At 36.4% G+C, this 16,469-nt stretch overlaps 1 protein-coding gene across 37 annotated transcripts in view; it reads left to right on the top strand.

Annotated features, from left to right (window-relative positions):
- Positions 1–1,447: 1,447 nt before the first annotated feature.
- Positions 1,448–16,469, top strand: part of SUPT20H (SPT20 homolog, SAGA complex component) — a 55,396-nt gene continuing 40,374 nt past the window's right edge. For 10 of the 37 annotated variants that reach the window (XM_087957155.1, XM_087957159.1, XM_087957176.1 and 7 more), the window contains exons 1-9: positions 1,449–1,499; positions 3,187–3,299; positions 4,158–4,193; positions 5,830–5,888; positions 5,964–6,030; positions 7,084–7,213; positions 8,868–8,971; positions 10,865–10,981; positions 11,086–11,139. In XM_087957155.1, the coding sequence (XP_087813281.1) occupies positions 3,282–3,299; positions 4,158–4,193; positions 5,830–5,888; positions 5,964–6,030; positions 7,084–7,213; positions 8,868–8,971; positions 10,865–10,981; positions 11,086–11,139 (585 nt within the window). In that variant the 5' untranslated portion in view covers positions 1,449–1,499; positions 3,187–3,281. Of the gene's footprint in view, positions 1,673–2,370; positions 2,438–3,186; positions 3,300–4,157; positions 4,194–5,829; positions 5,889–5,963; positions 6,031–7,083; positions 7,214–8,867; positions 8,972–10,864; positions 10,982–11,085; positions 11,140–16,469 lie in introns of all 37 variants that reach the window. The other 27 variants (XM_087957161.1, XM_087957166.1, XM_087957172.1 and 24 more) reach the window with 10 other exon arrangements.

Below are 16,469 nucleotides of genomic sequence, written 5' to 3' on the forward strand. Positions count from 1 at the left end.
TCATTGGCTGACCTTGTTACCATGTCCCTGCCAGTTCATGAATATTCTGACAAGTTCCTTTTGAAATGATGCTGGTTTCAAGAGTTCTGATTTCTTGAGAAGAGAGGAGAGGCAAGTCCTTACAGTGCCACCATGGCTTATACATGTATTCAAAATCAATGACCCCTGATTTCTGAAGGAATGAAATTTGGGGAAGTTGTGGCTGCTTCAGTGCTGCTGATTGTTGCTGTCCTGCTGCATTGCTGTTATGGTTAATGTCAGCATTCCAGAAAAACAAACTCCAAAACTCTGATACACATTTTCTCAAAGTTCCATTTTATTAGAATTGTCATACATCTGGGAAAAACAGCATCTGTTGTCCCTCAACAATTGAAAATCAAAAACCCATCCCCTGCACCTCTCAGTCCATCAAATGGCCCAATCACCATCCGTCCCAACTTGAGATAATCCTCTAACCACTACTCAACCAGGTGCAGGATGACATGACCTTGACTGAAAGAAGAATGCTATTATGTCTAACTACATCCACTCTATGAAATCCCCCCTCCCAATTTCCCAGGCACAGGAATATGGCAGCATGGAAGCTTCTCGTGCTAATATGGCTTCCAAGGCTGACAGTTATACGATCTTTATTTTCAACATTCTGTGACAGTTTTCCAGCCAATCTCCCAATTTCTCTCTCCTTCCCTCACCCAGCAGCAGCCATTTACTTGCCTGCTGGAAAGGGAAGGGTTAAGAGAGAGAAAGGAAGAGAGAGGAAAGGTGGTAGGGAAAAAGAAGGCGGGAGGGCGGAAGGAAGATTTTTAATACTTTTCACAAGAAAAACTAATGGAGAAGTAGCAGAAAGCCAGAAGTTGCTTCTGCACCTACTTTTTTTTTTTGCCCACCTGTAGTTATTCTGTTTCTCTGTTTAGATAAGAACATATCTCTGAACTCATGGGGGAATGGATTGTTTAGTTGCACATTGATACTGACGAAGCAAAAGACTTTTACAGTCAATTGTAAAAGAGTAGCACTCTTTTTACCGATTTTTACTTTTTAGTAAAAATTTTTACTAATTTTTTACTTCAACGTGCCTACCGTCCCTGTCCTATTGTTTCTCTTATTCTTTTATTTTTCTTATATGTACCCATTTCATGTATTCACAACTATGTATACATTTATACTTATTATCTTGTAAACAATTGGCAAATCAAATCAAATAAAATAAAATAAATCAAATTTCAGCTCCACGAAAACAGTACCGATTGACAGCAATCATAATAATGTGATTGTATGTGTTATTTATTACTATTACAGCTATGATAATTGAGTTAATAATTATAACATGGACTTTTAGATCCTGCGGGATCGGCTTTGCCCGAATTAATTTGGTCTCCAAAAAAAGCACAAATATTCAACCTTCCTCAGTTCCTATGACGACTGCCGCAGCGTTCCATCCGGCTACATTCCGGAAGTGCTTACAGCGGAAGTTGCAAGAGGGTGGAAAGAAGGGGAAGGTAGGTTTTAATCTTGTCTGTTGTTCTGGATGGGGTGTCTCTTTATGTGCGTGTTGGGTGCGGAGAGGGGGGGTTTGAGGCTAGCTTTTGCTTTCTTTTTTTTAACTGCTTAATATTCAGAAGTGGAAAGGTACTTACGGCTGCGGGATTGTGAAGCAGAACGATAATACTACGTAGGCGACTGTTTTGCTATTTGATGTTCATTAATTTATTTCCGCAAAAAAATATGCACTGAAATGTCCCGCTAACCACCTTTTGATTTAGTCCACGGCCATCCAGTAAATATTTTTGTTGTTTTGGATACAGATTTCAACCCAAGATTTCCCAGTTTTAACACTTCAATTGCTGTATTGTGCTGACTGGTAAAATAAATTCTGTAGGGGAAAAAGCTCATCAAACTTTATCAGAAAAGATACAACAGTCATGTCAGCGTGACAAGAAAGATAACACAGTTCTGTGTGCTTTTCTAGAGGCATTGATCATGCCGCATCTAAAGAGATTTACACATAGATGCACGTGTACACATAGATGCACACAGCCTAAGATTTATTATGGGAAAAGTTGTCAGGAAAAGATGAAAATAATTGTCTTATTTATTAGATAATTGCTCAAAAATACATAACATCAATAGTTAATATATTAATAACTGTTGAACCCATTTTCTTTCCAATTTTCTTTCCTGAAAATCAGTTTATCAATCAGCTATTGGAAACTATTTGAGAATCAAATACAGTCAAATTTTTCAATTATCCCGTTCTGTAGAGATGCTAGTTCCCTTTTTAATTTTCCCAAAGATGTAACTTATTAGCAAGGGTAACAATAAAGCTAATATCTTAGTATAAATTGCTGTCTAATGAATCTGATGTTACAGGTTGAGGCAAATACCAAATTAGGGCTCCTGGATGATTCAGGAACCCTAATTTCTTCTTTCCTCTCAGGTACATCCAAATTTGTAATCTATTTGCATTTTCAGAATACAAATGAAGCTGTTGAGAAATGAGTTCAACACATAATTTGCATTCCTAGCCCAGGTTCTTTTTTTTTTTTAAGATGCAACCCTCCCTTGAATTTGCTGGTCAGTAAGTTTCTAAAGGTTAACCTCCATGTTCTTGAATATTAGCCTTTTTGTGTATTATAACAATCTATAAAAATTGATAATGCTGTAGGAAGAACAAAAAGTGATTAGTTTCAAGGTTGTTCAAGCACTATACTAGGTCATTCTAGAACAGAAATTGTGTGAGTGTATTTAGATGTATGATTTTAGATGTATTCAGCGTCTACCTCTAATTCTGTAGTTCTGTGGATTTTGTCTAAATCTGAATATGTTACTATGATATTTTATATATCAAAATTGTATATTTTGTAATTTAATCTGATAAAAATCTTTGATTATACTCTCGTTTATTTTGCCAATGTTAAATGAATAGTTTCTGTATTACTGTGTTCCCTCATTTGGTCCCATATCTCTTCAGGTGAGAATGCAAAATGTGATGGAATATTAAGAATGCATTCTTCTAGCAGAACACTACTGGTTCTAGTTCATGTAATATGCCTGTATTTCATTTTTAGAAAATGTATATTCCAAATAATTGAAAAATAGTGTGCTAGTGTTCTTATTTTTTATCTTAAATGTTATTTCCTTATTTCTTATATTATACAATACATTTTATTTCCTTATTTCTTTCAGTTGTAGAAATATTAAACATGGACCTTAAAATTCATGCCCTGATCCTCATTTCAGAATCTAAATTATCTTTAAAAAGTCATTGACTTTCTTTATCAATGAACTTCAGCATGATGGTAAGATTTTATGGGTGTGATATTGTCTTTTTTTTTGTATTTTAAATAATGCATGGCTAAAGAGAGAAATATAAAGTATTTGTTACTTTTGTTCCTTCCAATTTGATTTCATGTATGGAGCTTCAAAAACTGGTTCAGAAAATAATGACCATAACCTTGATTTACTTGTATGCACAAATATCAATAGCTATATTTTTAGTTTTCCAATTACTTCAGTTTTTTGACAGCTGCAGGACACTTAGATCTCTCTCACAGTTAGTATTGTTAAAGTCAGGTACTCTTTTCCTACCTAAGTCCAGGACTTTATTTCGTTACATTCACCATTTGAGAACAGATGATGAAACAAAGTGAACGTGTTTGTAACATATATGGGCAGGATTGGGATTTCCCCCCCCTCTGTTTTGTTTTTGTTTTAGAAAAAATAGCATGTTAAGCTATTTTAAGGATGCTTTACAGTTTTCATGTATCTCTTGCTTCAAAAGGATAAAAACAATGCCACTGGCATTGTTGTACTTGGACATTTGACCAGTGGCCTCAAGTTATCTGCCCTTGGTAGTGATACTTCGATATATCCTACTTTCCTTCTTTTGTTGTATTACAACCAAATCTAGATAAACTTTCACATTTAAACCAATTTTATGGTAATGGATTGCTTTCAGTTTATTCCTGACTTTTTACCCTGAAAACATGCTAAATTCTAGTAGGACTTTTCTTCTACCTTGTTATATGAAGGATTTTTTAAGCCTTATAATATTACATATTAGTTGTTGTTGATTAATTACAACATTTCATTTTCTCAATTAATTATATGTATAATATAATTATAATAGAATAAGAATATTATTTTCATTTTTGCAGCAGCAGACTTTAGAAGTTGCACTGGATCGTGCAGAGGTAAATAATAGATTATCTAAATTATACAAATTTCTGATTATAGTACTAGCAGTGGAAAAGGCATTGTTCCAAATATGATAGTTTCATTTAGAAGTATATGAAAAATGTATAATTCTTAAATACTTAAATTGCTTTATTCTAAACATTTATAATAACATCTGCAGGTAGTCCTCAACTTACAACCACAATTGAGCCCTAAATTTACGTTGTTAAGTGAGACATTGATTAAGTGAGTTTTGCCCCATATTGCTACTTTTCTTGGCATAGTTAAGTGAATCATTGCAGTTGATAAGTTAATAACACAATTGTTAAATGAATCAGGCTTTCCCATTGATTTTGCTTGTCAAAAGGTTGCAAAGGGGATTACATGACTTTGGGACACAGCAATGGTCATAAGTGTCAGCCTTCAAGATTTTTCCTTCAAGATTTTTCTCCCTTTGCTTTGCATCTTTCGGCTGTCATAAGTAACAGGGGGAGGAGGGGGGAATGGTTATGGGAAGTGAGCTGGAGGTGTTACAAACCAGAACTGTATAAGCTGGGGGGGTACATTCTTGTTTAGGTTTCTATCCTATGCTATGCGCAGCTGCAACCCTTTATCAAACTATGTCAAAGTCAACAGACAGAAGTCTCATCACCACCTGGAGATGCCCACATGATGATATACACAACTTTTAATTGGATGAGCCAATTGAACTATTGGGGGTGGGAACGTTGCCATTACTTTGTATATGTGATTTACGCGCCCATTTTCTCAGGTTCAGAATTCTTTTGTTGCTACCATTTGATTTCCAGTAAAATATATCTTTTCTCTGATTAAAAGAGTCTAAGTATTTCTTTCTTGGATTTTGAATGGAGCACCAGCTGAACCAGTTCCAAGCATCTAAATTTTGATCACATGATCATGGGGATACTACAAAGGCATAAGTGTGAAAAAATGGCCATAAGTCACTTTTTTCAGTGCCATTGTAACCTTGAATGGTCATTAAATGAACTTGTCAGGGTTCCGACCAATGCCCTAATTAAATCATGAGCCTCAGGCCAAGCCTCAAAAGAAATCCAGCTATTTACTAGGAACTTCATGTCGGCACGGACCAAGTGAAGCCAACTCTGACCTCACTTAATTCGCATCTTGGCTCTGATCCTGTTTCCCCTTCCCCCAAGATGTGTCATCAGTCACATTCCCCAACGAAGCAATTTTGCGGGTTGTAGAAGTCACTCCCTTCAGCCACTGCAGGTCTCTATGAAGATGACCTTGACATTGCTGGCTAGAATCTGTTTCGTTTTGACTGGAATGCAAGTTCCTCAATGCAGTTGCAAGGCTCAATTCCCCACCCCCCACCCTTTGCCTATTGCAACTTGAGAGAGGTCAGGAATGCTTCGCGAGTTGACAGAACTGTTGTAAATTGAGGACTATCTGGTTTGATAATGCCCGTTATAGCAACAGACATTCTGGGCTCAATTGTAGTCATAAGTCAAGAGCTACCTGTGTTCTATTTCCACTTTCCTCCTCAGTCTTATTTGATATGTCAGTAATAAGCGAATTGTGTTCCACAATTATATAAATACTTGAAATTACCTGTGCATTTGTGCATTGCTAATATGTTTTTAACATATTAATATTTACACACTTTTTCAGTATATCATTGAAAGTGCTCGCCAGCGGCCTCCAAAACGAAAATATTTATCTAGTGGGAGGTAAGAAATATTAAGTGCATTTTTCTTACTTTAACAGATGGAAATGTTTACTCAAGCTTTTTTTTCTAATTCCAGAAAATCAGTATTTCAAAAGTTATATGAATTGTATCTAGAAGAATGTGACAAGGAGCCTGAAATAAAGGTAAGTGAAATCTCATTGCCAAATGTCTATTTTATGTTTTTCATAGTGGACCAGGAAAGGCCAGTTGCACATAACTGTTCTGTTTATAGATTGTAGTAGCATTAAAAACATTCAGTGAGATGTCAGCATGGTTAGTTTGTCTCATGAAGAATTTCTACCCTTGAATAAGGAATAGATATTCATACATGCTGCCTGATTTTCATTCAGTTTCTGGAGGTATTAGGAATTGGAGAAAAAGCAATCATGTTCTGAATATAAAATATGGGAGTATATTAGTGTCTAAATATGGAGGAGGATGTATCATACTGTTTTCAGGTGCCTCTTACACAGGATTAGAACTTCCTATAATTTTACCAAAGTGTCAGTGATCATGTCATGTTAAATTGGTGATTATCACTTTTTCTGTGCAGGGAGCCTTAAACAAAAAATTTCCCCTTAGTCTTGTTTCAGATCGCTCCGAGCTCCCCAGGGGCCCTCAACAGTAACATATATAGGAAACAGAAACAAGATGCTTCTTTTGCTACTGGATAGCAATGTAATTCTCAGGGCAATTTATATTAATCACAGGAATTAGTCATGACTTATTTGATTACATTTCCTGACTAGTTCCTGCTGGAAATAGCAATTATCTTACATTTGAACAGTATAGTAATACTTTTACGATATTGTAAATGTAAATTTACATGAAAATAAACATGGGTGGGTTATTTTGTAAGAACATTGTTTTGGAAGAAATGCTATTATTTTGGAAGAAATACTAGCAACTGTTTTCAGAATAAAGCTGCCTTTACTGTGTCTTGTGAACTTGGCCAGTGAGAATAAGCTTTCCTAATCAAATAAATGGTCACCCCGCTACAAGTAGTCCTTGAATGATCATTAAGTGGACTACTTGGATTGGCATGAAAGGTAGAAAATAATAAATAGCTTTTATTTGGGGGCAGTGCTTGTGTGGGTTTTGTCATTGACGTGGAACATTTTAAATATAAATACATAAATTGTGCTAATCTAGTTTGATATCCCTGATTTTCATGAATTGTTGCCCCACTTTTAAAGCAGAAGCTGAGACGAAATGTGAACTTGTTGGAGAAGCTAGTTATGCAAGAGACGTTGTCATGCCTAGTAGTGAATCTTTATCCAGGAAATGAAGGATATTCCTTGATGCTCAGAGGAAAGAATGGCTCAGGTATAACAAATATTATTGGCTTTTAAATCTTTCTTTGATCTAAATAGTGTCTTTTTAAATATACTGTGTGCACAATTATTAGGCAAGTTGTATTTTGGAGGATTAATTTTATTATTGAACAACTACAGTGCAATAAACCTTAAACCTGAATATTTAAGAAGGTAAAAGTGACATTTTGGCTTTCTTGGGAGAATATCTATGTATGCACAATTATCGGGCAACTATTAGTGTGGAGAATTATTATGCAACTAAATGAAAAATGAAAATTTGCCCATCTCACTTGTTTATTTGCATCTGTTAAAGTGAGAATAATAAACAACTCAAATAAACATTTCAGACATTTCAAAAAAAAATATTGACCAATAAAGCCACCCTTCTTTTCAATAATAGTCATAAGCCTTCCATTCCTGGAGTCTGCCAGTTTTTTGATCAACTTTTTGTACAGCAGCAACCACAGCCTCCCAGACACTGTTCAGAGAGGTGTATTGTTTTCCTTCACCATAAATCTCCCATTTAAGAAGGGCCCATAAGATCTCAATAGGGTTTAGGTCAGGTGAGGAAGAGGCCCAGATCATTATTCTTTCATTTTTAAGACCTTTACTGGCTAGCCATGCAGTGGAGAACCTTGGCACATACAATGGAGCATTGTCCTGCATAAAAATCATGGTCTTCTTGAAAGATAGACTTTTTCCTATATCACTGCTTGAAGAAAGTGTCTTCTAAAAACTGGCAGTAGGTTTGGGAATTAATTTTGAGTCCATCTTCAACCCGAAAAGGTCCAACTATCTTTAATAATACCAACTCATACCAGTACCCCACCTCCACCTTGCTATTGTCTGAGTTGAAGTGAAACACTGTGCCCGTTGTTGATCCAGCCACGGGCCCATCCATCTGGTCCATCAAGAGTCACTCATGAGTCCATAAAACCTTTGAAAAACCTGTCTTCAGATATTTCTTGGCCCAGTCTTGCCGTTTCAACTGTTCAGTGGTGATCGTGTTTCAGCCTTCCTTACCTTGGCCATATATCTGAGCACTGAGCACCTTGTACTTCTGGGCACTCCAGGTAGGTTGCAGTTCTGAAATATGACAGCATTGGAGGATAATGCATTCCTGGTAACTTCACATTTGATTCTTCTCAAATCTTTGGCAGTTAAGGTATGTCTTTTTTTCTCAACATGTTTCTTGTGACTCTTGATTATTTGCAACAAAACATTAAATGGTTCTGTGATCACGCCCCAATATCTTAGCAATTTCAAGAGTGCTGCATCCCTCTGAAAGACTTTTTACATTTTTTGACTTTTCAGAGTCAGTTAAATCTCTTTTTTGGCCCGTTTTGCCTGAGGAAAAGAAGCTGCTTAATAATTATGCACACTTTGATACAGGTTGTTGATCGTAGGCCATACCCTACCTCATTATACAAATACACATCACCTGATCTGCTATATCCACTAAGCATTTAAGTTTATACAGCTTGGGGGTGGAAAATATACATAAAAATGATATGGTCAAAATACTCACTTGCCTAATAATTATGCACAGTGTAATATTTTGAAGTAGTATTACTGATAGGTAGGAAGCCTGATTCAAATAATATCTGTGTTTCTTTTGTTATGAGTAATAGATGCTTGCTGAGCTTTATTCTGTTTTAAAACAGATTCAGAAACCATTCGACTTCCTTATGAAGAGGGAGAATTACTTGAATATTTGGATGCTGAGGAGCTACCCCCTATTTTAGTTGACCTCCTTGAAAAATCTCAGGTTTGAAAAGAATTTGCACGATTGTTTGTGGATTTGTTAATGCATTTTTGGTGTGATATAATAGCAATACTACTTATGCATGTATGACAGTCAGTTGGATATACACATAGATACCACTATGTAGGCAGTTTGTAAAATAAGAGTGATAGCTGTTAACAGACAAAACTGAATAGAGTAAATCTAGATAAATTGCAACCTCGACAATTGTTTCATATGGCAAGCCAATTAACAAACAGTTAAACAGGAGGAGAAGATTGCTATTAGTTGTAGCAAGATATCCTAGTCTGGATTGGCAGTAAAAAGAAAAATGTCCCTGAAAAACTGTATGCATAACAGATAAGAGATAATCAGAGTTGGAAGGGACCTTGTAGGTCATCTAGTCCAACCCCCTGCCCAAGTGGGAGACCCTACACCATTTTTGACAAATCTCTTCTTGAAAGTCTCAAGTGATGGCGCTCTCACAACTTCTGAGGGCAAGCTGTTTCATTGGTTGATTGTTCTCATAAATCTATATACTGTATCTAAGAGTATGAATGTGTGTATACATGGATAGGTAGATACAGGCACAGATGAATGTGTTTCTTTATAAAATCAAGGTTGTAATTCACCATCTTATACTCCATATGACCATAAGGCAAAAACGTGTACTTAGATTTCTATATGGCTTTAGCTTAAATATTTAAATTGCTGGTAATATTACTAGCAACATTACACTACTTATTTTCACAGACTCATTTTAGAATTCATATCAAAACACGGCTAAGGCAAATATAATTAACATAATGTTTAACTTGATAAGCTATGATTTATGATTCAGTGAGAAATCATGAATTGTGTAATGCCTCATTGAGTATGGTTATGGTTATATAAATTCAATGATAAAATAAAGCCAAACAAAAATAGATCTGCAGTGTACTAAGACTTATTTCCTTATGTTCCCCCTACTTAGTTCCTTTTTCTAGGGCATTTCCAAACTAAATATTAGAAAGGAATTTATTTTGAACTATTGTTTGTCATATGTTTCAAAGCTCATGTCATAATTTGATCAGAATTGTTCCTTAGTATATGATTTAGACTAGTGGTTGCCAACCAGTGGGCCGGGGACCACTGGTGGTCCGTGAGAAAATTTTGGTGGTCCGCAGAGAAATGTCCCCCCCTCAAAGCAATCCAGGCTGCGCGGGAACATAAGGCTGTGCCGCCCACATGGCCCGCTCACCTGCTAGCCCCACCCTTCAGCTGAGCACAAACCTTGAGTAGAGCCACGCGAGCTGGAACTGGCAGGGGAGGGAAATCTATCCTGGGGTGGCTTGCTGACATTGGTGGGAAAGTTGGTCCCATATTCCAGAGCTGCAGTAGTTACAGGACTGGCCCTTTGGTCATCCTGGAGCAGCTCCTCCAGTCCATGGCAGGCCGGTGCATCTGGGTGGAGGAGCAGCTGCTCCAGGATAATCAAAGGGCCAGTCCTGTGACTACTGCAGCTCTGGAATATGGGACCAACTTTCCCACCAACGTCAGCACGCCAGCGTCAGTCAAAATTCATATTAGTGGTCCACGGGATTTAAAATTATGAGTTTGGTGGTCCTTGAGGTCCAAAAGGTTGGCAACCCCTGATTTAGACACTTTAGACACTTTGAGAGTATCTAAAAAATTTAAAAGCTTTAAAATAAAATTTTAAAATCAGTTTGTACATGACTTGGTGCCATCCTTATTCTTGCTGATGTATTGATAGAAGATACATTTAACAATTGATTCTAAGATATAATGATCATTATATCTTATCTACTTAAGTATAATCATTATGATCATTATATCTTATCTACTTAAGTATAACAATCTCTTAATGTATAGAACAAGCAAAATGACTGTGTAATTCTATGTTTATTTTCTAAACAGATTAATATTTTCCATTGTGGGAGTGTCATAACAGAAATACGTGACTATAGACAGTCTGGCAATCTGAAATCTCCAACATATCAAAGCAAACACATTATTTTGCGCCCAACAATGCAGGTAAACTCTTCATGCTTTTAAGAACTGCCATTGCTATAGCTTCAATGAACTTTTATTTATATATTCAGTATTTCATAATAAATGGTTACCCTCCTTTTTCCTAGACCTTGATTTGTGATGTGCATTCCATTACAAGTGACAACCACAAGTGGACACAGGTAGAAACAGTTATATAAGCCTTGTGATATTATAGGTTGGTAATCCAGAAATTTCTGATCTAAAATACATTTTTGGTATAAGTTGTATTTCTGGTATAAGATTGGTATTAGCTTATCCAATGAACCACTGAACAAAGTCTTTTCAAATAGCAAGCCTGTAATTGGACTATGATGGAATGTTCTTCCATAATAAAACTAGCATGTCAGAAAAAATAACCAATTTTCCAAATATCTATGTTGAAAAACTACTTTATTCAAAGGAAATTCATTCAAGTAAAGAATACAGGTAGTCCTCAGCAAAGGGTGCTTTGTGGCCCATAAAGCACTTCCGGTTGCACATACAGCTGTAGCATCCCATGGGCATATGATCATGATTTGCAAGGTTTTTGCCAGTTTCTGGTGTTATTTGCCAGTTTTCAGCAAAAAAATGCCCGTTCACAAGAATGGATTCAGACTTATGACCACATGATTTGCTTAATGACTGGTATAAACATTGTCATAAAATTGGGTTAGATCATGTGGATGCCTTGACTTACGTCAACAACTTCCACCCAAGTTCCAATCCCAATTGTGATCATAAGTTGTCGACAACTTACACCTGTACAACTTAGGTGTAAGTTTAGCATCTTATTCAGAAACCAAAAACAAAAAGTGTGGACTTGGTTCCTAGTTGCAATTGTTTCTTATGGCGGAACATTTGAGTTATACAATCAGAAATTGTGGGCGTTTTGACACTAGAAGTTTTTAAGAAGAGACTGGAATAGCTACAGTACTTGTCTAAAATTATATAAGGTTTCCTGTTTGAACTAGATGATCCCCAAGGTCCTTTCCAGCTCTGTTCTGATTGAAGGATTGGAAGAGAACTTAGAAGTCATCTAGTCCATCCCCCTGCCCAGGGCAGGAATATTTATTCCATTCTAAATATGGCTGTCCAATGTCTGATTACAAACCTCCAGTGATGAAGCATCATAGTTTCAGAAGGAAGGCTTTCCACCACTAAATTTCTTATTTTGAGTTTGCATTTCTTTCTCTTGTTAGTTCATGTCCTTATTTCGAGAATAATTGTTAAATAATGTGAAACAAAATCTCCCAAAGTCAGAAAATTTGTAGCAGCCATTCTGCGTTCAGGACATACTTAACTGTTGTTGTTGTTGTTAGTCGCGAAGTCGTGTCCAACCCATCACGAACCCATGGATAACATTCCTCCAGGCCTTCCTGTCCTGTACCATCCCTCAGAGTCCATTTCAGCTCACACCAACTGCATCAGTGACTTCATCCAGCCACCTCATTCTCTGTCGTCCCTTTCTTCTTTTGCCCTCAATTGTTCCCAGCATTAGGGTCTTCTCCAGTGAGTCCTTCCTGCTCATTAGGTGGCCAAAGTATTTGAGTTTCATTTTCAGGGTCTGGCCTTCTAAAGAGCAGTCAGGGTTGATCTCCTCTAGGACTGACCAGTTTGATCACCTTGCAATCCAAGGGACTCGCAGGAGTCTTCTTCAGCACCATAGTTCAAAGGCCTCAATTATTTGGCACTCAGCCTTCCTTATGGTCCAACTTTTGCAACCATACACTGCAACTTGGAAAACCATAGCCTTGACTATACGCACTTTTGTTGGCAGGGTGATGTCTCTGCTTTTTAGTATGCTGTCTAGATTTGCCATAGCTTTCCTCCCCAGGAGCAATCTTTTAATTTCTTGGCTGCAGTCCCCATCTGCGGTGATCTTGGAGCCCAGAAGATAAAATCTGTCACTACCTCCATTTCTTCCCCATCTATTTGCCAGGAATTGAAAGGGCCAGATGCCATGATCTTAGTTTTCTTAAAGTTGAGTGTCAAGCCAACTTTTGCACTCTCCTCCTTCACCTGCATCAAGAGGCTCTTTAGTTCCTCTTCAATTTCTGCCATTAGAGTGGTATCATCTGCATATCTGAGGTTGTTGATATTTCTCCTGGCAGTCTTAATTCCAACTTGTGGTTCATCTAGCCCCGACTTTCTTATGATGTGCTCTGCATATAAGTTAAATAGGCAAGGCGACAGTATACAGCCTTCCCAAACTCCTTTCCCAATTTTGAACCAATCAGTGGTTCAATCCAGTTCTCACTGTTGCTTGTTGACCTGCATATAGGTTTCTCAAGAGACAAATAAGATGGTCTGGTACTCCCATCTCTTTAAGAACTTGCCACAATTTGTTGTGATCCACACAATCAAAGGTTTTAGCATAGTTAATGAAGCAGGAGTAGATGTTTTTCTGGAACTCCCTAGCTTTTTCCATGATCCATTGTATGTTGGCAATTTGATCTGCCTCTTTGAAATCCTGCCTGTACTTCTGGTAGTTCTCGGTCCACATGCTGCTGGAGCCTAGCTTGTAGGATTTTGAGCATAACTTTGCTAGCATGTGAAATGCGTGCAATGGTGCAGTAGTTTGAACATTCTTTGGCGTTGTCCTTCTTTGGAATTGGAATGTAAACTGACCTTTTCCAATCCTGTGGCCACTGTTGAGTTTTCCAAATTTGCTGGCATATTGAGTGTAGCACTTTTACTGCCTCTTTTAAGATTTTGAATAGCTAAGTTGGAATACTATCACCTACACTAGCTTCGTTGTTGCTCAGACTTCCTAAGGCCCATTTCACTTTACATTCCAGGATGTCTGGCTCGAGGTCAGTGACCACCCCATCGTGGTTATCAGGGACATTAAGCTTGTTCAAGTATAGTTCTTCTGTATAATTTTGCGACCTCTTCTTAATCTCTTCTGCCTCTGTTAGGTCCCTGCCATTTTGGTCCTTCATCATGCCCATCTTTGCATGAAACGTTCCCTTCATATCTCCAATTTTCTTGAAGAGATCTTTGGTCCTCCCTATTCTATTGTTTTCTCTATTTCTTTGCACTGTTCATTGAAGAAGGCATTCTTTTTTTTAATAAAAATTTTATTTGGGTTTTCACAAAACATACTACAAGTAAAATTTCTTTTTTTGAGAATAGCATGGTCCTGGGTTATCACTTCTTCATACAAACACAAACACAAATTCAATTTCATATTCATCTTTGTGTTCTATTCCATATCTTATTACTATTTTAACATTTTCTCAATAATTTTTCCCTTCCCTTACTTTTCTCAATCTCACTTTTAATTATCTCATTCCTTTCTAAATTCAATTGTATATATCTTTTTCTAAGTTTCAATACCTTTCTAGTCATCATATTTATACTTTTGTCTGTCCTGTTTCAATTTCATATTTTCTTTTCTCATTAAACAAAATTTTCCCCTGTAGTTACTAATTGGAGTATGACACCTTTGTATCTTTTAATTTTTATCCATTCAACTCTTATTTAAACTTCAATTTATGCCTTTACAATTATAACATTCAATATACCACATAACTTCCAGTCAAATTCTGCTTGGTACATTCTTAAAATACGCTCTAAGTTCTTAAAGAGAAAATATATATATAACAATAATACATAAAATACTTATCCTATTCCAATTCAGCTCTATCATTAATGTTAGTTATAATCTTTGACATCTTTAACATTCCTTTTCAATAGGATATCATACTTCTAGGAACAGCTTATAATATTTCCATAATTTTTTCATGTTTCTTTCATATTCCAGTTCACAAATTTTTATAACACATTTATAATAATTAAAATATTCCCCTCCTTTCCTAATTTCATTCTCTTTATTTCATTTATTTATTAAACATTCCATTACATTACAATGAGTATTTTATCTATCATTTTAATCACACTTGTTTCATATTTTTAAAGTTCATTTCTATTTCTAATATATTTCTAATATAACAATACTATCTTATGTATCGTTGCAGAATCCCCCTTTCAATTAAGTTTTCACCCATTATCTCTGTGTCTTGTGCGTTTTCCCTGTTTCTCTATGTCCTGGTTTTGTCCTTTATAATTTCTTTCCCTTTCCCTCTTCTCCCTCTTCTTCTCCCTTCCCTTTTTGACCCTGTTTCTCTCTAATTCTGATTCTCTCTTCTGTAATCCTCTCTTCTGTTTCTTCCTAATGTTATAATTACTTTTCAAACTGTTCTTTTTTTGGGTTGTTTTTTTTGGATCTTAAATTTTTCACTCTCTTTCCCCCCTTTCCTTTCTTTTCCCCACAAATACTTGTTTCTCATAGTTCAGAATCTCCATTTCTAAAAATTGAAATACGAAGCCAAAATAACCTCTTCCTTCTTGTGCATCTTCTTTCTGTTTTTTAAGTTCCATTCTCAATTCTTCCAAGATTGATAACATTTTAAAAACTTTTAAACAGCCACCCGATTAATTTTAGTCCTTTAGATCCAATAGCCAAAAATCCAAAAATCACCAAGTAATCCAAATAATCCAAAGCTGTTTCTTCTTGTTTCTTTTTTCCACTTTCTCTTCCTTGGTTTCTCTTATCTTGTTACAAAGTTTCAGTTAAAATGTATCTTTTAGGAATCTTGTTAAAGTTTCACTGTTAATTCCTTTCACTTCCAGGTGGTCTCCTCCCTTTTTCCAGATCTCACCCTTTTTGGTTTTTTTCCTTCTTTTAAAAGTTTTTGAGAATCCAGAAATCTTTATTATCCCTTTGACATTTTATTTTCCGCTTAAATACCTGTTACTGTCAAAGTGGATTTTGGCGATTTCTTGCTTAAATCTCTTAGTTGTCAATATAGGGAAGAAAAGAAAAAAAACCAAATCCTTTCCCTTTCCTCTCTCATTTGCAGCTTCAAAGTCTTTGGGAACAAATGGACAGCCATTTTGCTTTCTTGCATTTCTTTTTCTGTGTGATGGTTTTAGTTGCTACAATGTTGCGAAACTCCGTCCATAGTTCTTCAGGCACTCTGTCTATCAGATCTAATTCCTTAAATCTATTTGTCACCTCTACTGTATATTCATCAGGGATAGGATTTAGTTCATACCTGAGTGGCCCTAATGCTTTTCCCTACTTTCTTCAATTTAAGCCTAAATTTTGCAACAAGAAGCTCATGATCTGAGCCACAGTCAGCTCCTGGTCTTGTTTTTCCTGACTGTATAGAGCTTCTCCATCTTTGACTGCAGAGCACATAGTCAATCTGATTTCTGTGTTGATCGTCTGATGATGTCCATGCGTAGCATCGTCTCTTGAGTTGTTGGAAAGAAGTGTTTGCTATGACCATTGTATTCTCTTGACAAAATTCTATCAGCCTGTGCCCTGCTTCATTTTATACTCCAAGGCCAAACTTGCCTGTTATTCCGGTTATCGTTTGGTTTCCTACTTTAGCGTTCCAATCCCCCATGATGATAAGGGCATCATTTTTTGGTGTTAATTCTAGAAGGTGCTATAGAGCTTCATAGAACCTATCAATTTCAT

The sequence above is a fragment of the Notechis scutatus genome, chromosome 2 (assembly GCF_049901735.1).
Source record: "Notechis scutatus isolate UNSWTSFEM ecotype Mainland chromosome 2, rNotScu1.2, whole genome shotgun sequence".
In the NCBI taxonomy this organism is placed as follows: domain Eukaryota; kingdom Metazoa; phylum Chordata; class Lepidosauria; order Squamata; family Elapidae; genus Notechis; species Notechis scutatus.